The 22,734-nt window shown below is 49.0% G+C and overlaps 1 protein-coding gene across 1 annotated transcript in view; it reads left to right on the forward strand.

Annotated features, from left to right (window-relative positions):
• The window catches only part of LOC306969768 (rho GTPase-activating protein 27-like), a gene marked incomplete at its 3' end in the record, with an annotated part of 69,192 nt that overhangs the window by 37,796 nt on the left and 8,662 nt on the right, over positions 1 to 22,734 (forward strand). The window contains exons 13-17 of the mRNA XM_079582985.1: positions 1,412 to 1,479; positions 2,326 to 2,413; positions 3,567 to 3,665; positions 10,948 to 11,046; positions 19,522 to 19,585. Of these exons, the coding sequence (XP_079439111.1) occupies positions 1,412 to 1,479; positions 2,326 to 2,413; positions 3,567 to 3,665; positions 10,948 to 11,046; positions 19,522 to 19,585 (418 nt within the window). The remainder of the gene's footprint in view (positions 1 to 1,411; positions 1,480 to 2,325; positions 2,414 to 3,566; positions 3,666 to 10,947; positions 11,047 to 19,521; positions 19,586 to 22,734) is intronic.

Below are 22,734 nucleotides of genomic sequence, written 5' to 3' on the forward strand. Positions count from 1 at the left end.
TCACATTTTTGTAGATTTTTTGTCATTTTTTTGTTGAATTTTTGTCATTTTTTTGTTGAATTTTTGTCATTTTTTTGTTGAATTTTTGTCACATTTTTGTTGAATTTTTGGCATTTTTTTGTCACATTTTTTTGAATTTTTGTCACATTTTTGTAGAATTTTTGTCACATTTTTGTCATTTTTTTGTCATTTTTTTGTCATTTTTTTGTCATTTTTTGTCACATTTTTTTGTCACATTTTTTGGAATTTTTGTCACATTTTTGTAGAATTTTTGTCACATTTTTGTCATTTTTTTGTCACATTTTTGTTGAATTTTTGTCATTTTTTGGTTGAATTTTTGTCACTTTTTGGTTGAATTTTTGTCACTTTTTGTTGAATTTTTGTCATTTTTTTGTCACATTTTTTTGAATTTTTGTCACATTTTTGTAGAATTTTTGTCACATTTTTGTCATTTTTTTGTCACATTTTTGTTGAATTTTTGTCATTTTTTGTTGAATTTTTGTCATTTTTTGTTGAATTTTTGTCATTTTTTGTAGATTTTTTGTCATTTTTTGTAGATTTTTTGTCACTTTTTGGTTGAATTTTTGTCACTTTTTGTTGAATTTTTGTCATTTTTTGTAGATTTTTTGTCACTTTTTGGTTGAATTTTTGTCACTTTTTGTTGAATTTTTGTCACTTTTTTGTTGAATTTTTGGCTGGTGGCGGCCATTTTAGGGATAGGTTTGCCTGAGTCCTCCTAGGAACGCCCCCACCTCCTGGAGACGCCTCCGAGCTTTGGTCACCAGCCGAGTAACCAACCACTGCTCCTCAGCAGAACCCCCTCCCCACTGATGCCACAGACAGCGTGTGGAGGGGGCGTGTCTAAAGGCTCAGAGGTTCTTAAAGAGACAGAGGCCTATTTCAAGACATTCACTACAGCCATTTTGAGAGAGACATTTTATACAAGGCAGTTATTCTAATTTACTGCATTTACAGACCAGCAGAAGGTTTGTCATCAGTGATATAGACTGGTGCTATGGGACTGACAAAAGCCTCATTTGAAAGCTAAGAACATCTGTGTGAGGTCTCTGTGGTTGAAGTCAGCAGGAGGATTAATATGAATGATCTTTATTCAGTTTATAAAGTACAAAACGACCTGAATGACCTGAGTATTGTTTGTTTGAGTCTCACCTTCACACTGACGGGAGGTTCGGGGGGGGGTCTGGGTGAGGGGGTGTCTTGCTCATGGGCGGGGGCCGCGGTTGCCGGGTGAACGTCTCAGGTGTCGGTGGCTCTGGTGTCTGTTCTTCAGGCGTCTCTAAAGTCCAGGCGTTTGGCCCAGATGTTTCTCTCTCAGACGAAGCCGAACGCCCGGGGTTTAGGAACGCCCACTTCCTGTTCCCCCGTCCTCACTTCCTGTGTTTCCCTCCAGGGCCACCTGCTGGAGAAGGCCGGAATCATCAACAAAACCAAAGTGTGTGACCACGGGAAGAAGATCAGGTCAGTGTGTCCAGCAGGGGGCGCTGTTGGTCCAGCAGGGGGCGCTGTCTCCTCTGTGCTCTGTTCAGGGGGGTAAAGGTCCAGCAGGGGGCGCTGTCTCCTCTCTGTGCTCTGTTCAGGGGGGGTTAATGGTCCACAAAAAAGTGATGAAAAATGTATGAAAAAATGACAAAAATTTGATTAAAAAATGACAAAAATTTGATTAAAAAATAACAAAAATGTGACAAAAAAATGACAAAAAAATTATTTAAAAAATGACAAAAAATTGATGAAAAATTGACGAAAAAATAATAAATGTGACAAAAAAATGACAAAAATTTGATTTTTTTTTTTTTTTTAAATGACAAAAAATTTATTTAAAAATGACAAAATTTTATTAAAAAATGACAAAATTTTATTAAAAAGTAACAAAAATGTGACAAAAAAATGACAAAAATGCTGTCTCCTCTGTGCTCTGTTCAGGGGGGGGTAAAGGTCCACCAGGGGGGGTTAAAGGTCCACCAGGGGGGTAAAGGTCCACCAGGGGGGGTTAAAGGTCCACCAGGGGGGGTTAAAGGTCCACCAGGGGGGTAAAGGTCCACCAGGGGGGGTTAAAGGTCCACCAGGGGGGGTTAAAGGTCCACCAGGGGGGTTAAAGGTCCACCAGGGGGGTAAAGGTCCACCAGGGGGCGCTGTTTTACCTCTGAGCTCTGTTCAGGGGGGGTAAAGGTCCACCAGGGGGCGCTGTTTTACCTCTGAGCTCTGTTCAGGGGGGGTAAAGGTCCACCAGGGGGGTTAAAGGTCCACCAGGGGGGTTAAAGGTCCACCAGGGGGCGCTGTTTTACCTCTCAGCTGTTTGTGTTTCAGGAAGAACTGGTCTCAGTCGTGGACGGTTCTTCACGGAGGAATCCTGACCTTCCACCGAGACCCCAAGTCTGCCCCGTCAGGCGCCGCCGTAAGAGGAGGGGCCTCTGACAGGGGGGAGGGGCTCTGACAGGGGGGGAGGGGCCTCTGACACAGGGGGAGGGGCCTCTGACACAGGGGAGGGGCTCTGACACAAGGGGAGGGGCTTCTGACACAGTGGGAGGGGCCTCTGACACGGGGGGAGGGGCTCTGACACAGGGGGCGGGGCCTCTGACAGGGGGGAGGGGCCTCTGACACAGGGGGAGGGTTCTGACACAGGGGGCGGGGCCTCTGACACAGTGGGAGGGCCTCTGACACAGGGGGAGGGGCCTCTGACACAGGGGGAGGGCCTCTGACACAGTGGGAGGGGCCTCTGACACAGTGGGAGGGGCCACTGACACAGGGGAGGGGTCTCTGACTCAGTGGGAGGGGCCTCTGACACAGGGGGGGGGGCCTCTGACACAGTGGGAGGGGCCACTGACACAGGGCAGGGGTCTCTGACTCAGTGGGAGGGGCCTCTGACACAGTGGGAGGGGCCTCTGACACAGTGGGAGGGGCCACTGACACAGGGGAGGGGTCTCTGACTCAGTGGGAGGGGCCACTGACACAGGGGAGGGGCCTCTGACACAGGGGGAGGGGCCTCTGACACAGTGGGAGGGGCCACTGACACAGGGGAGGGGCCTCTGACACAGGGGGAGGGGCCTCTGACACAGTGGGAGGGGCCTCTGACACAGGGGAGGGGCCTCTGACACAGGGGAGGGGCCTCTGACACAGGGGGAGGAGCCTCTGACACAGGGGGAGGGGCCTCTGACACAGGGGGAGGGGCCTCTGACACAGGGGAGGGGCCTCTGACACAGGGGAGGGGGCTCTGACACAAGGGGAGGGGCCTCTGACACAGGGGGAGGGGCCTCTGACACAGTGGGAGGGGCCTCTGACACAGGGGGAGGGGCCTCTGACACAGTGGGAGGGGCTTCTGACACAGTGGGAGGGGCCTCTGACACAGTGGGAGGGGCCTCTGACAGTGGGAGGGGCCTCTGACACAGGGGGAGGGGCCTCTGACACAGTGGGAGGGGCCTCTGACACAGGGGGAGGGCCTCTGACACAGGGGGAGGGCCTCTGACACAGGGGGAGGGGCCTCTGACACAGGGGGAGGGGCCTCTGACACAGGGGGAGGAGCCTCTGACACCTCTTGTTTCCTTGTCCAGGGGAAGGCGTCTCAGATCGTGCCGGAGTTCACCGTGGACCTCAGAGGAGCTTCAGTCTCGTGGACCAACCACAAGTCGTCCAAGAAGAACGTCCTGGAGGTCAGCGCTGAACTCTCCTCCTCCCTCCTCATGTGTCCTCCCTCTCTGCTCTCTGATTGGCTGACTCCTCTCTCTCTCCTCTCTGATTGGCTGACTCCTCTCTCTCCTCTCTGATTGGCTGACTCCTCCCTCTCTGCTCTCTGATTGGCTGACTCCTCTCTCTCTGCTCTCTGATTGGCTGACTCCTCTCTCTGCTCTCTGATTGGCTGACTCCTCTCTCTGCTCTCTGATTGGCTGACTCCTCTCTCTCTCTGCTCTCTGATTGGCTGACTCCTCTCTCTGCTCTCTGATTGGCTGACTCCTCTCTCTCCTCTCTGATTGGCTGACTCCTCTCTCTCTGCTCTCTGATTGGCTGACTCCTCTCTCTCTCCTCTCTGATTGGCTGACTCCTCTCTCTCTCCTCTCTGATTGGCTGACTCCTGTCTCTCTGCTCTCTGATTGGCTGACTCCTCTCTCTCCTCTCTGATTGGCTGACTCCTGTCTCTCTGCTCTCTGATTGGCTGACTCCTCTCTCTCCTCTCTGATTGGCTGACTCCTGTCTCTCTGCTCTCTGATTGGCTGACTCCTCTCTCTCCTCTCTGATTGGCTGACTCCTCTCTCTGCTCTCTGATTGGCTGACTCCTCTCTCCTCTCTGATTGGCTGACTCCTCTCTCTCCTCTCTGATTGGCTGACTCCTGTCTCTCTGCTCTCTGATTGGCTGACTCCTCTCTCTCCTCTCTGATTGGCTGACTCCTCCCTCTGCTCTCTGATTGGCTGACTCCTCTCTCCTCTCTGATTGGCTGACTCCTCTCTCTGCTCTCTGATTGGCTGACTCCTCTCTCTGCTCTCTGATTGGCTGACTCCTCTCTCTCCTCTCTGATTGGCTGACTCCTCTCTCTCTCCTCTCTGATTGGCTGACTCCTCTCTCTCTCCTCTCTGATTGGCTGACTCCTCTCTCTCTGCTCTCTGATTGGCTGACTCCTCTCTCTCTGCTCTCTGATTGGCTGACTCCTCCCTCTCCTCTCTGATTGGCTGACTCCTCTCTCTCTGCTCTGATTGGCTGACTCCTCTCTCTCTCCTCTCTGATTGGCTGACTCCTCTCTCTCCTCTCTGATTGGCTGACTCCTCTCTCTCTCCTCTCTGATTGGCTGACTCCTCTCTCTCTCCTCTCTGATTGGCTGACTCCTCTCTCTCTGCTCTCTGATTGGCTGACTCCTCCCTCTCTCCTCTCTGATTGGCTGACTCCTCTCTCTCTCCTCTCTGATTGGCTGACTCCTCTCTCTCTCCTCTCTGATTGGCTGACTCCTCTCCCTCTGCTCTCTGATTGGCTGACTCCTCTCCCTCTGCTCTCTGATTGGCTGACTCCTCTCTCTCTGCTCTCTGATTGGCTGACTCCTCCCTCTCCTCTCTGATTGGCTGACTCCTCTCTCTCTGCTCTGATTGGCTGACTCCTCTCTCTCTCCTCTCTGATTGGCTGACTCCTCTCTCTCCTCTCTGATTGGCTGACTCCTCTCTCTCTGCTCTCTGATTGGCTGACTCCTCCCTCTCTCCTCTCTGATTGGCTGACTCCTCTCTCTCTCCTCTCTGATTGGCTGACTCCTCTCTCTCTCCTCTCTGATTGGCTGACTCCTCTCTCTCTCCTCTCTGATTGGCTGACTCCTCCTCTCTCTCCTCTCTGATTGGCTGACTCCTCTCCCTCTGCTCTCTGATTGGCTGACTCCTCTCTCTCCTCTCTGATTGGCTGACTCCTCTCTCTCCTCTCTGATTGGCTGACTCCTCTCTCTCTGCTCTCTGATTGGCTGACTCCTCTCTCTCTCCTCTCTGATTGGCTGACTCCTCTCTCTCTGCTCTCTGATTGGCTGACTCCTCTCTCTGCTCTCTGATTGGCTGACTCCTCTCTCTCCTCTCTGATTGGCTGACTCCTCTCTCTCTCCTCTCTGATTGGCTGACTCCTCCCTCTCCTCTCTGATTGGCTGACTCCTCTCTCTGCTCTCTGATTGGCTGACTCCTCTCTCTCTGCTCTCTGATTGGCTGACTCCTCCCTCTCCTCTCTGATTGGCTGACTCCTCTCTCTGCTCTCTGATTGGCTGACTCCTCTCTCTCCTCTCTGATTGGCTGACTCCTCTCTCTCTGCTCTCTGATTGGCTGACTCCTCCCTCTCCTCTCTGATTGGCTGACTCCTCTCTCTGCCTCTCTGATTGGCTGACTCCTCTCTCTCTGCTCTCTGATTGGCTGACTCCTCCCTCTCCTCTCTGATTGGCTGACTCCTCTCTCTCCTCTCTGATTGGCTGACTCCTCTCTCTGCTCTCTGATTGGCTGACTCCTCTCTCTCCTCTCTGATTGGCTGACTCCTCCCTCTCTGCTCTCTGATTGGCTGACTCCTCTCTCTCTCTCTCTCTCTGATTGGCTGACTCCTCTCTCTCCTCTCTGATTGGCTGACTCCTCTCTCTCCTCTCTGATTGGCTGACTCCTCTCTCTCCTCTCTGATTGGCTGACTCCTCTCTCTCCTCTCTGATTGGCTGACTCCTCTCTCTGCTCTCTGATTGGCTGACTCCTCTCTCTCCTCTCTGATTGGCTGACTCCTCTCTCTCCTCTCTGATTGGCTGACTCCTCTCTCTCCTCTCTGATTGGCTGACTCCTCTCTCTCCTCTCTGATTGGCTGACTCCTCTCTCTCCTCTCTGATTGGCTGACTCCTCTCTCTCTGCTCTCTGATTGGCTGACTCCTCTCTCTCCTCTCTGATTGGCTGACTCCTCTCTCTCCTCTCTGATTGGCTGACTCCTCTCTCTCTCCTCTCTGATTGGCTGACTCCTCTCTCTCTCCTCTCTGATTGGCTGACTCCTCTCTCTGCTCTCTGATTGGCTGACTCCTCTCTCTCTCCTCTCTGATTGGCTGACTCCTCTCTCTCTCCTCTCTGATTGGCTGACTCCTCTCTCTCTCCTCTCTGATTGGCTGACTCCTCTCTCTCCTCTCTGATTGGCTGACTCCTCTCTCTCTCCTCTCTGATTGGCTGACTCCTCTCTCTGCTCTCTGATTGGCTGACTCCTCCCTCTCTGCTCTCTGATTGGCTGACTCCTCTCTCTGCTCTCTGATTGGCTGACTCCTCCCTCTCTGCTCTCTGATTGGCTGACTCCTCCCTCTCTGCTCTCTGATTGGCTGACTCCTCCCTCTCTGCTCTCTGATTGGCTGACTCCTCTCTCTCTGCTCTCTGATTGGCTGACTCCTCCTCTCTCTCTGCTCTCTGATTGGCTGACTCCTCTCTCTGCTCTCTGATTGGCTGACTCCTCTCTCTCTGCTCTCTGATTGGCTGACTCCTCTCTCTGCTCTCTGATTGGCTGACTCCTCCCTCTCTGCTCTCTGATTGGCTGACTCCTCTCTCTGCTCTCTGATTGGCTGACTCCTCCCTCTCTGCTCTCTGATTGGCTGACTCCTCTCTCTCCTCTCTGATTGGCTGACTCCTCTCTCTCTGCTCTCTGATTGGCTGACTCCTCTCTCTCTGCTCTCTGATTGGCTGACTCCTCTCTCTCCTCTCTGATTGGCTGACTCCTCTCTCTCTGCTCTCTGATTGGCTGACTCCTCTCTCTCTCCTCTCTGATTGGCTGACTCCTCTCTCTGCTCTCTGATTGGCTGACTCCTCTCTCTCCTCTCTGATTGGCTGACTCCTCTCTCTGCTCTCTGATTGGCTGACTCCTCTCTCTCTGCTCTCTGATTGGCTGACTCCTCTCTCTCTGCTCTCTGATTGGCTGACTCCTCTCTCTCTCCTCTCTGATTGGCTGACTCCTCTCTCTGCTCTCTGATTGGCTGACTCCTCCTCTCTCCTCTCTGATTGGCTGACTCCTCTCTCTCTCCTCTCTGATTGGCTGACTCCTCTCTCTCTGCTCTCTGATTGGCTGACTCCTCTCTCTCTGCTCTCTGATTGGCTGACTCCTCTCTCTGCTCTCTGATTGGCTGACTCCTCTCTCTCTCCTCTCTGATTGGCTGACTCCTCCCTCTCTGCTCTCTGATTGGCTGACTCCTCTCTCTGCTCTCTGATTGGCTGACTCCTCCCTCTGCTCTCTGATTGGCTGACTCCTCTCTCTCTGCTCTCTGATTGGCTGACTCCTGTCTCTGCTCTCTGATTGGCTGACTCCTCTCTCTCCTCTCTGATTGGCTGACTCCTCCCTCTCCTCTCTGATTGGCTGACTCCTCTCTCTGCTCTCTGATTGGCTGACTCCTCTCTCTCCTCTCTGATTGGCTGACTCCTCCTCTCTGCTCTCTGATTGGCTGACTCCTCTCTCTCTCCTCTCTGATTGGCTGACTCCTCTCTCTCTCCTCTCTGATTGGCTGACTCCTCTCTCTCTCCTCTCTGATTGGCTGACTCCTCTCTCTCTCCTCTCTGATTGGCTGACTCCTCTCTCTCTGCTCTCTGATTGGCTGACTCCTCTCTCTCCTCTCTGATTGGCTGACTCCTCTCTCTGCTCTCTGATTGGCTGACTCCTCTCTCTCTCTGCTCTCTGATTGGCTGACTCCTCTCTCTCTGCTCTCTGATTGGCTGACTCCTCTCTCTCTCCTCTCTGATTGGCTGACTCCTCTCTCTGCTCTCTGATTGGCTGACTCCTCTCTCTCTCCTCTCTGATTGGCTGACTCCTCTCTCTCTGCTCTCTGATTGGCTGACTCCTCTCTCTGCTCTCTGATTGGCTGACTCCTCTCTCTCTCTCTCTGATTGGCTGACTCCTCTCTCTGCTCTCTGATTGGCTGACTCCTCTCTCTCTCCTCTCTGATTGGCTGACTCCTCTCTCTCCTCTCTGATTGGCTGACTCCTCTCTCTGCTCTCTGATTGGCTGACTCCTCTCTCTCCTCTCTGATTGGCTGACTCCTCTCTCTCTGCTCTCTGATTGGCTGACTCCTCTCTCTCTGCTCTCTGATTGGCTGACTCCTCTCTCTCTGCTCTCTGATTGGCTGACTCCTCTCTCTCTGCTCTCTGATTGGCTGACTCCTCTCTCTGCTCTCTGATTGGCTGACTCCTCTCTCTGCTCTCTGATTGGCTGACTCCTCTCTCTGCTCTCTGATTGGCTGACTCCTCTCTCTCTCCTCTCTGATTGGCTGACTCCTCTCTCTCTGCTCTCTGATTGGCTGACTCCTCTCTCTCTCCTCTCTGATTGGCTGACTCCTCTCTCTCTGCTCTCTGATTGGCTGACTCCTCTCTCTGCTCTCTGATTGGCTGACTCCTCTCTCTGCTCTCTGATTGGCTGACTCCTCTCTCTGCTCTCTGATTGGCTGACTCCTCTCTCTCCTCTCTGATTGGCTGACTCCTCTCTCTGCTCTCTGATTGGCTGACTCCTCTCTCTGCTCTCTGATTGGCTGACTCCTCTCTCTCTGCTCTCTGATTGGCTGACTCCTCCCTCTGCTCTCTGATTGGCTGACTCCTCCTCTCTGCTCTCTGATTGGCTGACTCCTCTCTCTCCTCTCTGATTGGCTGACTCCTCTCTCTGCTCTCTGATTGGCTGACTCCTCTCTCTCCTCTCTGATTGGCTGACTCCTCTCTCTCCTCTCTGATTGGCTGACTCCTCTCTCTCCTCTCTGATTGGCTGACTCCTCTCTCTCCTCTCTGATTGGCTGACTCCTCTCTCTGCTCTCTGATTGGCTGACTCCTCTCTCTCTGCTCTCTGATTGGCTGACTCCTCTCTCTGCTCTCTGATTGGCTGACTCCTCTCTCTCCTCTCTGATTGGCTGACTCCTCTCTCTGCTCTCTGATTGGCTGACTCCTCTCTCTCTGCTCTCTGATTGGCTGACTCCTCTCTCTCTGCTCTCTGATTGGCTGACTCCTCTCTCTGCTCTCTGATTGGCTGACTCCTCTCTCTCTGCTCTCTGATTGGCTGACTCCTCTCTCTGCTCTCTGATTGGCTGACTCCTCTCTCTCTCCTCTCTGATTGGCTGACTCCTCTCTCTCCTCTCTGATTGGCTGACTCCTCTCTCTCCTCTCTGATTGGCTGACTCCTCTCTCTCCTCTCTGATTGGCTGACTCCTCTCTCTCTCCTCTCTGATTGGCTGACTCCTCTCTCTCCTCTCTGATTGGCTGACTCCTCTCCCTCTGCTCTCTGATTGGCTGACTCCTCTCTCTCCTCTCTGATTGGCTGACTCCTCTCTCTCCTCTCTGATTGGCTGACTCCTCTCTCTCCTCTCTGATTGGCTGACTCCTCTCTCTCTCCTCTCTGATTGGCTGACTCCTCTCTCTCTCCTCTCTGATTGGCTGACTCCTCTCTCTCTCCTCTCTGATTGGCTGACTCCTCTCTCTGCTCTCTGATTGGCTGACTCCTCTCTCTCTGCTCTCTGATTGGCTGACTCCTCTCTCTCTGCTCTCTGATTGGCTGACTCCTCTCTCTCTGCTCTCTGATTGGCTGACTCCTCTCTCTCTCCTCTCTGATTGGCTGACTCCTCTCTCTCTGCTCTCTGATTGGCTGACTCCTCTCTCTCTGCTCTCTGATTGGCTGACTCCTCTCTCTCTGCTCTCTGATTGGCTGACTCCTCTCTCTCTCCTCTCTGATTGGCTGACTCCTCTCTCTCTCCTCTCTGATTGGCTGACTCCTCTCTCTGCTCTCTGATTGGCTGACTCCTCTCTCTCTGCTCTCTGATTGGCTGACTCCTCTCTCTGCTCTCTGATTGGCTGACTCCTCTCTCTCTCCTCTCTGATTGGCTGACTCCTCTCTCTCCTCTCTGATTGGCTGACTCTTCTCTCTCCTCTCTGATTGGCTGACTCCTCTCTCTGCTCTCTGATTGGCTGACTCCTCTCTCTCTCCTCTCTGATTGGCTGACTCCTCTCTCTCCTCTCTGATTGGCTGACTCCTCTCTCTGCTCTCTGATTGGCTGACTCCTCTCTCTGCTCTCTGATTGGCTGACTCCTCTCTCTGCTCTCTGATTGGCTGACTCCTCTCTCTGCTCTCTGATTGGCTGACTCCTCTCTCTGCTCTCTGATTGGCTGACTCCTCTCTCTCTCCTCTCTGATTGGCTGACTCCTCTCTCTCTCCTCTCTGATTGGCTGACTCCTCTCTCTGCTCTCTGATTGGCTGACTCCTCTCTCTCCTCTCTGATTGGCTGACTCCTCTCTCTGCTCTCTGATTGGCTGACTCCTCTCTCTCTCCTCTCTGATTGGCTGACTCCTCTCTCTCCTCTCTGATTGGCTGACTCCTCTCTCTGCTCTCTGATTGGCTGACTCCTCTCTCTCTCCTCTCTGATTGGCTGACTCCTCTCTCTCCTCTCTGATTGGCTGACTCCTCTCTCTCCTCTCTGATTGGCTGACTCCTCTCTCTCTCTCTGATTGGTGCAGCTGAAGACGCGTTCGGGCTGTGAGTTCCTGATTCAGTACGACACCGAGAGCATCATCAACGACTGGTTCAAGGTCATCAGCGACGCCATCGGACAGCTGGTAAACATCTGGACACGCTTATTCATTCACAGCATGTGTATACGATACGAGTACGAGTACTTTGATTGAAGTACTCGCCGATACCGAATACCGATACGATACAAGGCACTTTCTTCAACGTTCTTACTTGTTCACAGCAGATTGGTTTGTAATGAGTTAATTTACTCATTTGCTACACATTTATTTATTTATTTATTTATTTTATTTTCATCCTCGTCATCACAGACAGAAAAGCCCATGTCCTAAAGCTCCCAGTGCCTGAGCTTTATTCATTTATGTGTTTTTATGTAACAATAGTATTGAGATGTTTCTTAAACGGTCTCTTTTCGTCTTTACTTCAGCTCCTGTAGATTTCCTCGTGTGTTTGTAGTAACTTAGCGAGTAGCTACAGCGTTTTCATTGTTCTGCTGCAGCTCATTTTCCCTCAATATAAACATGCTGTATGTCTTTACTCTGGATTTTCTGAGGACTTTTTAGTCGCTGGGTTAGTTTTTCAGATGAATAAACCCCTGGGTATAAAACGGCGTCAGAATGGCCCAAACTGTTAGCCACGAGTTAGCATCGTTAGCCTGTATGTTGTAAACACTGCAGCGAGTTAGCATCGTTAGCCTGTATGTTGTAAACACTGCAGACGCTGCAGCGAGTTAGCATCGTTAGCCTGTATGTTGTAAACACTGCAGTGAGTTAGCATCGTTAGCCTGTATGTTGTAAACACTGCAGTGAGTTAGCATCGTTAGCATCGTTAGCCTGTATGTTGTAAACACTGCAGACGCTGCAGCGAGTTAGCATCGTTACCCTGTATGTTGTAAACACTGCAGACGCTGTAGCGAGTTAGCATCGTTAGCCTGTATGTTGTAAACACTGCAGACGCTGTAGCGAGTTAGCATCGTTAGCCTGTATGTTGTAAACACTGCAGACGCTGCAGCGAGTTAGCATCGTTAGCCTGTATGTTGTAAACACTGGAGTGAGTTAGCAACGTTAGCCTGTATGTTGTAAACACTGCAGACGCTGCAGCGAGTTAGCATCGTTAGCCTGTATGTTGTAAACACTGCAGATGCTGCAGCGAGTTAGCATCGTTAGCCTGTGTGTTGTAAACACTGCAGACGCTGCAGCGAGTTAGCATCGTTAGCCTGTATGTTGTAAACACTGCAGACGCTGCAGCGAGTTAGCAACGTTAGCCTGTATGTTGTAAACACTGCAGACGCTGCAGCGAGTTAGCATCGTTAGCCTGTATGTTGTAAACACTGCAGACGCTGCAGCGAGTTAGCATCGTTAGCCTGTATGTTGTAAACACTGCAGACGCTGCAGCGAGTTAGCATCGTTAGCCTGTATGTTGTAAACACTGCAGACGCTGCAGCGAGTTAGCATCGTTAGCCTGTATGTTGTAAACACTGCAGACGCTGCAGCGAGTAGCATCGTTAGCCTGTATGTTGTAAACACTGCAGACGCTGTAGCGAGTTAGCATCGTTAGCCTGTATGTTGTAAACACTGCAGACGCTGCAGCGAGTTAGCATCGTTAGCCTGTATGTTGTAAACGCTGCAGACGCTGCAGCGAGTTAGCATCGTTAGCCTGTATGTTGTAAACACTGCAGACGCTGTAGCGAGTTAGCATCGTTAGCCTGTATGTTGTAAACACTGCAGACGCTTCAGCGAGTTAGCATCGTTAGCCTGTATGTTGTAAACACTGCAGCGAGTTAGCATCGTTAGCCTGTATGTTGTAAACACTGCAGACGCTGCAGCGAGTTAGCATCGTTAGCCTGTATGTTGTAAACACTGCAGACGCTGTAGCGAGTTAGCATCGTTAGCCTGTATGTTGTAAACACTGCAGACGCTTCAGCGAGTTAGCATCGTTAGCCTGTATGTTGTAAACACTGCAGCGAGTTAGCATCGTTAGCCTGTATGTTGTAAACACTGCAGACGCTGCAGCGAGTTAGCATCGTTAGCCTGTATGTTGTAAACACTGCAGACGCTTCAGCGAGTTAGCATCGTTAGCCTGTATGTTGTAAACACTGCAGCGAGTTAGCATCGTTAGCCTGTATGTTGTAAACACTGCAGCGAGTTAGCAACGTTAGCCTGTATGTTGTAAACACTGCAGCGAGTTAGCATCGTTAGCCTGTATGTTGTAAACACTGTAGTGAGTTAGCAACGTTAGCCTGTATGTTGTAAACGCTGCAGACGCTGCAGCGAGTTAGCAACGTTAGCCTGTATGTTGTAAACACTGCAGACGCTGCAGCGAGTTAGCATCGTTAGCCTGTATGTTGTAAACACTGCAGACGCTGCAGTGAGTTAGCATCGTTAGCCTGTATGTTGTAAACACTGCAGCGAGTTAGCATCGTTAGCCTGTATGTTGTAAACACTGCAGATGCTGCAGCGAGTTAGCATCGTTAGCCTGTATGTTGTAAACACTGCAGACGCTGCAGCGAGTTAGCATCGTTAGCCTGTATGTTGTAAACACTGCAGACGCTGCAGCGAGTTAGCATCGTTAGCCTGTATGTTGTAAACACTGCAGACGCTGCAGCGAGTTAGCATCGTTAGCCTGTATGTTGTAAACACTGCAGACGCTGCAGCGAGTTAGCATCGTTAGCCTGTATGTTGTAAACACTGCAGACGCTGCAGCGAGTTAGCATCATTAGCCTGTATGTTGTAAACACTGCAGCGAGTTAGCATCGTTAGCCTGTATGTTGTAAACACTGCAGCGAGTTAGCATCGTTAGCCTGTATGTTGTAAACACTGCAGACGCTGCAGCGAGTTAGCATCGTTAGCCTGTATGTTGTAAACACTGCAGTGAGTTAGCATCGTTAGCCTGTATGTTGTAAACACTGCAGACGCTGCAGCGAGTTAGCATCGTTAGCCTGTATGTTGTAAACACTGCAGACGCTGCAGCGAGTTAGCATCAGTAGCCTGTATGTTGTAAACACTGCACACGCTGCAGCGAGTTAGCATCGTTAGCCTGTATGTTGTAAACACTGCAGACGCTGCAGCGAGTTAGCATCGTTAGCCTGTATGTTGTAAACACTGCCGCGAGTTAGCATCGTTAGCCTGTATGTTGTAAACACTGCCGCGAGTTAGCATCGTTAGCCTGTATGTTGTAAACACTGCAGCGAGTTAGCATCGTTAGCCTGTATGTTGTAAACACTGCAGACGCTGCAGTGAGTTAGCATCGTTAGCCTGTATGTTGTAAACACTGCAGACGCTGCAGCGAGTTAGCATCGTTAGCCTGTATGTTGTAAACACTGCAGACGCTGCAGCGAGTTAGCATCGTTAGCCTGTATGTTGTAAACACTGCAGACGCTGCAGCGAGTTAGCATCGTTAGCCTGTATGTTGTAAACGCTGCAGCGAGTTAGCATCGTTAGCCTGTATGTTGTAAACACTGCAGCGAGTTAGCATCGTTAGCCTGTATGTTGTAAACGCTGCAGCGAGTTAGCATCGTTAGCCTGTATGTTGTAAACACTGCAGCGAGTTAGCATCGTTAGCCTGTATGTTGTAAACACTGCAGACGCTGCAGCGAGTTAGCATCGTTAGCCTGTATGTTGTAAACACTGCAGACGCTGCAGCGAGTTAGCATCGTTAGCCTGTATGTTGTAAACACTGGAGTGAGTTAGCAACGTTAGCCTGTATGTTGTAAACACTGCAGACGCTGAAGCGAGTTAGCATCGTTAGCCTGTATGTTGTAAACACTGCAGACGCTGAAGCGAGTTAGCATCGTTAGCCTGTATGTTGTAAACACTGCAGACGCTGCAGCGAGTTAGCATCGTTAGCCTGTATGTTGTAAACACTGCAGACGCTGCAGTGAGTTAGCATCGTTAGCCTGTATGTTGTAAACACTGCAGACGCTGCAGCGAGTTAGCATCGTTAGCCTGTAGTAAACACTGCAGACGCTGCAGCGAGTTAGCATCGTTAGCCTGTATGTTGTAAACACTGCAGACGCTGCAGCGAGTTAGCATCGTTAGCCTGTATGTTGTAAACACTGCAGATGCTGCAGCGAGTTAGCATCGTTAGCCTGTATGTTGTAAACACTGCAGACGCTGCAGCGAGTTAGCATCGTTAGCCTGTATGTTGTAAACACTGCAGATGCTGCAGCGAGTTAGCATCGTTAGCCTGTATGTTGTAAACACTGCAGACGCTGCAGCGAGTTAGCATCGTTAGCCTGTATGTTGTAAACACTGCAGCGAGTTAGCATCGTTAGCCTGTATGTTGTAAACACTGCAGCGAGTTAGCAACGTTAGCCTGTATGTTGTAAACACTGCAGCGAGTTAGCATCGTTAGCCTGTATGTTGTAAACACTGTAGTGAGTTAGCAACGTTAGCCTGTATGTTGTAAACGCTGCAGACGCTGCAGCGAGTTAGCAACGTTAGCCTGTATGTTGTAAACACTGCAGACGCTGCAGCGAGTTAGCATCGTTAGCCTGTATGTTGTAAACACTGCAGACGCTGCAGCGAGTTAGCATCGTTAGCCTGTATGTTGTAAACACTGCAGACGCTGCAGCGAGTTAGCATCGTTAGCCTGTATGTTGTAAACACTGCAGACGCTGCAGCGAGTTAGCATCGTTAGCCTGTAGTAAACACTGCAGACGCTGCAGCGAGTTAGCATCGTTAGCCTGTATGTTGTAAACACTGCAGACGCTGCAGCGAGTTAGCATCGTTAGCCTGTATGTTGTAAACACTGCAGATGCTGCAGCGAGTTAGCATCGTTAGCCTGTATGTTGTAAACACTGCAGACGCTGCAGCGAGTTAGCATCGTTAGCCTGTATGTTGTAAACACTGCAGATGCTGCAGCGAGTTAGCATCGTTAGCCTGTATGTTGTAAACACTGCAGACGCTGCAGCGAGTTAGCATCGTTAGCCTGTATGTTGTAAACACTGCAGCGAGTTAGCATCGTTAGCCTGTATGTTGTAAACACTGCAGCGAGTTAGCAACGTTAGCCTGTATGTTGTAAACACTGCAGCGAGTTAGCATCGTTAGCCTGTATGTTGTAAACACTGTAGTGAGTTAGCAACGTTAGCCTGTATGTTGTAAACGCTGCAGACGCTGCAGCGAGTTAGCAACGTTAGCCTGTATGTTGTAAACACTGCAGACGCTGCAGCGAGTTAGCATCGTTAGCCTGTATGTTGTAAACACTGCAGACGCTGCAGCGAGTTAGCATCGTTAGCCTGTAGTAAACACTGCAGACGCTGCAGCGAGTTAGCATCGTTAGCCTGTATGTTGTAAACACTGCAGACGCTGCAGCGAGTTAGCATCGTTAGCCTGTATGTTGTAAACACTGCAGATGCTGCAGCGAGTTAGCATCGTTAGCCTGTATGTTGTAAACACTGCAGACGCTGCAGCGAGTTAGCATCGTTAGCCTGTATGTTGTAAACACTGCAGATGCTGCAGCGAGTTAGCATCGTTAGCCTGTATGTTGTAAACACTGCAGACGCTGCAGCGAGTTAGCATCGTTAGCCTGTATGTTGTAAACACTGCAGCGAGTTAGCATCGTTAGCCTGTATGTTGTAAACACTGCAGCGAGTTAGCAACGTTAGCCTGTATGTTGTAAACACTGCAGCGAGTTAGCATCGTTAGCCTGTATGTTGTAAACACTGTAGTGAGTTAGCAACGTTAGCCTGTATGTTGTAAACGCTGCAGACGCTGCAGCGAGTTAGCAACGTTAGCCTGTATGTTGTAAACACTGCAGACGCTGCAGCGAGTTAGCATCGTTAGCCTGTATGTTGTAAACACTGCAGACGCTGCAGCGAGTTAGCATCGTTAGCCTGTATGTTGTAAACACTGCAGACGCTGCAGCGAGTTAGCATCGTTAGCCTGTATGTTGTAAACACTGCAGACGCTGCAGCGAGTTAGCATCATTAGCCTGTATGTTGTAAACACTGCAGCGAGTTAGCATCGTTAGCCTGTATGTTGTAAACACTGCAGCGAGTTAGCATCGTTAGCCTGTATGTTGTAAACACTGCAGACGCTGCAGCGAGTTAGCATCGTTAGCCTGTATGTTGTAAACACTGCAGTGAGTTAGCATCGTTAGCCTGTATGTTGTAAACACTGCAGACGCTGCAGCGAGTTAGCATCGTTAGCCTGTATGTTGTAAACACTGCAGACGCTGCAGCGAGTTAGCATCAGTAGCCTGTATGTTGTAAACACTGCACACGCTGCAGCGAGTTAGCATCGTTAGCCTGTATGTTGTAAACACTGCAGACGCTGCAGCGAGTTAGCATCGTTAGCCTGTATGTTGTAAACACTGCCGCGAGTTAGCATCGTTAGCCTGTATGTTGTAAACACTGCCGCGAGTTAGCATCGTTAGCCTGTATGTTGTAAACACTGCAGCGAGTTAGCATCGTTAGCCTGTATGTTGTAAACACTGCAGACGCTGCAGTGAGTTAGCATCGTTAGCCTGTATGTTGTAAACACTGCAGACGCTGCAGCGAGTTAGCATCGTTAGCCTGTATGTTGTAAACACTGCAGACGCTGCAGCGAGTTAGCATCGTTAGCCTGTATGTTGTAAACACTGCAGACGCTGCAGCGAGTTAGCATCGTTAGCCTGTATGTTGTAAACGCTGCAGCGAGTTAGCATCGTTAGCCTGTATGTTGTAAACGCTGCAGCGAGTTAGCATCGTTAGCCTGTATGTTGTAAACACTGCAGCGAGTTAGCATCGTTAGCCTGTATGTTGTAAACACTGCAGCGAGTTAGCATCGTTAGCCTGTATGTTGTAAACACTGCAGACGCTGCAGCGAGTTAGCATCGTTAGCCTGTATGTTGTAAACACTGGAGTGAGTTAGCAACGTTAGCCTGTATGTTGTAAACACTGCAGACGCTGAAGCGAGTTAGCATCGTTAGCCTGTATGTTGTAAACACTGCAGACGCTGAAGCGAGTTAGCATCGTTAGCCTGTATGTTGTAAACACTGCAGACGCTGCAGCGAGTTAGCATCGTTAGCCTGTATGTTGTAAACACTGCAGACGCTGCAGTGAGTTAGCATCGTTAGCCTGTATGTTGTAAACACTGCAGACGCTGCAGCGAGTTAGCATCGTTAGCCTGTAGTAAACACTGCAGACGCTGCAGCGAGTTAGCATCGTTAGCCTGTATGTTGTAAACACTGCAGACGCTGCAGCGAGTTAGCATCGTTAGCCTGTATGTTGTAAACACTGCAGATGCTGCAGCGAGTTAGCATCGTTAGCCTGTGTGTTGTAAACACTGCAGACGCTGCAGCGAGTTAGCATCGTTAGCCTGTATGTTGTAAACACTGCAGATGCTGCAGCGAGTTAGCATCGTTAGCCTGTATGTTGTAAACACTGCAGACGCTGCAGCGAGTTAGCATCGTTTGCCTGTATGTTGTAAACACTGCAGACGCTGCAGCGAGTTAGCATCGTTAGCCTGTATGTTGTAAACACATGCAGACGCTGCAGCGAGTTAGCATCGTTAGCCTGTATGTTGTAAACACTGCAGACGCTGCAGCGAGTTAGCATCATTAGCCTGTATGTTGTAAACACTGCAGCGAGTTAGCATCGTTAGCCTGTATGTTGTAAACACTGCAGACGCTGCAGCGAGTTAGCATCGTTAGCCTGTATGTTGTAAACACTGCAGATGCTGCAGCGAGTTAGCATCATTAGCCTGTATGTTGTAAACACTGCAGATGCTGCAGCGAGTTAGCATCGTTAGCCTGTATGTTGTAAACACTGCAGACGCTGCAGCGAGTTAGCATCGTTAGCCTGTATGTTGTAAACACTGCAGCGAGTTAGCATCGTTAGCCTGTATGTTGTAAACACTGCAGCGAGTTAGCATCGTTAGCCTGTATGTTGTAAACACTGCAGCGAGTTAGCATCGTTAGCCTGTATGTTGTAAACACTGCAGACGCTGCAGCGAGTTAGCATCGTTAGCCTGTATGTTGTAAACACTGCAGACGCTGCAGTGAGTTAGCATCGTTAGCCTGTATGTTGTAAACACTGCAGACGCTGCAGCGAGTTAGCATCGTTAGCCTGTATGTTGTAAACACTGCAGCGAGTTAGCATCGTTAGCCTGTATGTTGTAAACACTGCAGCGAGTTAGCATCGTTAGCCTGTATGTTGTAAACACTGCAGCGAGTTAGCATCGTTAGCCTGTATGTTGTAAACACTGCAGCGAGTTAGCATCGTTAGCCTGTATGTTGTAAACACTGCAGACGCTGCAGCGAGTTAGCATCGTTAGCCTGTATGTTGTAAACACTGCAGACGCTGCAGCGAGTTAGCATCATTAGCCTGTATGTTGTAAACACTGCAGTGAGTTAGCATCGTTAGCCTGTATGTTGTAAACACTGCAGCGAGTTAGCATCGTTAGCCTCTGGTTTAGAGAGCGCAGTCTGTAATAAAGTCAGCTCTATGTGGATTATTGTGTTTACACTAAACTATTCTCCAGTTTGTTGCTTCTTCTCTCCTCAGCTGAGAGGTGTTTGTTGACGTGTTTGTTGACGTGTTTGTTGACGTGTTTGTTGACGTGTTTGTTGACGTGTTTCAGGACGGCGATGGGTCAGAGGACTCGGACGACTCGGATCAAGACGAGAACAAAAGCAAAAGGAGCTGTAAGTGTCTGTTATACATGTTTTAACCTGTTTCATCAGACGCCATCAAAGGGTATGACAGTGATGTTCCACATGTATGACAGTGATGTTCCTCAGGTATGACAGTGATGTTCCTCATGTATGACAGTGATGTTCCTCATGTATGACAGTGATGTTCCTCATGTATGACAGTGATGTTCCTCAGGTATGACAGTGATGTTCCTCATGTATGACAGTGATGTTCCTCAGGTATGACAGTGATGTTCCTCATGTATGACAGTGATGTTCCACATGTATGACAGTGATGTTCCACATGTATGACAGTGATGTTCCTCAGGTATGACAGTGATGTTCCTCATGTATGACAGTGATGTTCCTCATGTATGACAGTGATGTTCCTCATGTATGACAGTGATGTTCCTCAGGTATGACAGTGATGTTCCTCAGGTATGACAGTGATGTTCCTCATGTATGACAGTGATGTTCCTCATGTATGACAGTGATGTTCCTCATGTATGACAGTGATGTTCCTCAGGTATGACAGTGATGTTCCTCATGTATGACAGTGATGTTCCTCATGTATGACAGTGATGTTCCTCATGTATGACAGTGATGTTCCTCAGGTATGACAGTGATGTTCCTCATGTATGACAGTGATGTTCCTCATGTATGACAGTGATGTTCCTCAGGTATGACAGTGATGTTCCTCAGGTATGACAGTGATGTTCCTCAGGTATGACAGTGATGTTCCTCAGGTATGACAGTGATGTTCCTCATGTATGACAGTGATGTTCCACATGTATGACAGTGATGTTCCTCAGGTATGACAGTGATGTTCCTCATGTATGACAGTGATGTTCCTCATGTATGACAGTGATGTTCCTCAGGTATGACAGTGATGTTCCTCATGTATGACGGTGATGTTCCTCATGTATGACAGTGATGTTCCTCATGTATGACAGTGATGTTCCTCATGTATGACAGTGATGTTCCTCATGTATGACAGTGATGTTCCTCATGTATGACAGTGATGTTCCTCATGTATGACAGTGATGTTCCTCAGGTATGACAGTGATGTTCCTCAGGTATGACAGTGATGTTCCTCATGTATGACAGTGATGTTCCTCAGGTATGACAGTGATGTTCCTCAGGTATGACAGTGATGTTCCTCATGTATGACAGTGATGTTCCTCATGTATGACAGTGATGTTCCTCAGGTATGACAGTGATGTTCCTCAGGTATGACAGTGATGTTCCTCATGTATGACAGTGATGTTCCTGGTATGACAGTGATGTTCCTCATGTATGACAGTGATGTTCCTCATGTATGACAGTGATGTTCCTCATGTATGACAGTGATGTTCCTCATGTATGACAGTGATGTTCCTCATGTATGACAGTGATGTTCCTCATGTATGACAGTGATGTTCCTCAGGTATGACAGTGATGTTCCACATGTATGACAGTGATGTTCCACATGTATGACAGTGATGTTCCTCAGGTATGACAGTGATGTTCCACATGTATGACAGTGATGTTCCACATGTATGACAGTGATGTTCCTCAGGTATGACAGTGATGTTCCTCATGTATGACAGTGATGTTCCTCAGGTATGACAGTGATGTTCCTCAGGTATGACAGTGATGTTCCTCATGTATGACAGTGATGTTCCTCATGTATGACAGTGATGTTCCTCATGTATGACAGTGATGTTCCTCATGTATGACAGTGATGTTCCTCATGTATGACAGTGATGTTCCTCATGTATGACAGTGATGTTCCTCAGGTATGACAGTGATGTTCCTCATGTATGACAGTGATGTTCCTCATGTATGACAGTGATGTTCCTCAGGTATGACAGTGATGTTCCTCATGTATGACAGTGATGTTCCTCAGGTATGACAGTGATGTTCCTCATGTATGACAGTGATGTTCCTCAGGTATGACAGTGATGTTCCTCAGGTATGACAGTGATGTTCCTCATGTATGACAGTGATGTTCCTCATGTATGACAGTGATGTTCCTCAGGTATGACAGTGATGTTCCTCATGTATGACAGTGATGTTCCACATGTATGACAGTGATGTTCCTCATGTATGACAGTGATGTTCCTCATGTGTGACAGTGATGTTCCTCATGTATGACAGTGATGTTCCACATGTATGACAGTGATGTTCCTCATGTATGACAGTGATGTTCCTCATGTATGACAGTGATGTTCCTCATGTATGACAGTGATGTTCCTCATGTATGACAGTGATGTTCCTCATGTGTGACAGTGATGTTCCTCATGTATGACAGTGATGTTCCTCAGGTATGACAGTGATGTTCCTCATGTATGACAGTGATGTTCCTCATGTATGACAGTGATGTTCCTCATGTATGACAGTGATGTTCCTCATGTATGACAGTGATGTTCCTCAGGTATGACAGTGATGTTCCTCATGTATGACAGTGATGTTCCTCATGTATGACAGTGATGTTCCTCATGTATGACAGTGATGTTCCTCATGTATGACAGTGATGTTCCTCATGTATGACAGTGATGTTCCTCATGTATGACAGTGATGTTCCTCATGTATGACAGTGATGTTCCTCATGTATGACAGTGATGTTCCTCATGTATGACAGTGATGTTCCTCAGGTATGACAGTGATGTTCCTCAGGTATGACAGTGATGTTCCTCATGTATGACAGTGATGTTCCTCAGGTATGACAGTGATGTTCCTCATGTATGACAGTGATGTTCCTCAGGTATGACAGTGATGTTCCTCAGGTATGACAGTGATGTTCCTCATGTGTGACAGTGATGTTCCTCAGGTATGACAGTGATGTTCCTCATGTATGACAGTGATGTTCCTCATGTATGACAGTGATGTTCCTCATGTATGACAGTGATGTTCCTCATGTATGACAGTGATGTTCCTCATGTGTGACAGTGATGTTCCTCATGTATGACAGTGATGTTCCTCATGTATGACAGTGATGTTCCTCAGGTATGACAGTGATGTTCCTCATGTGTGACAGTGATGTTCCTCATGTGTGACAGTGATGTTCCTCATGTATGACAGTGATGTTCCTCAGGTATGACAGTGATGTTCCTCATGTATGACAGTGATGTTCCTCAGGTATGACAGTGATGTTCCTCATGTATGACAGTGATGTTCCT

The sequence above is a fragment of the Gobius niger genome (assembly GCF_951799975.1).
Source record: "Gobius niger genome assembly, contig: SUPER_10_unloc_1, whole genome shotgun sequence".
Taxonomy (NCBI): Eukaryota; Metazoa; Chordata; class Actinopteri; order Gobiiformes; family Gobiidae; genus Gobius; species Gobius niger.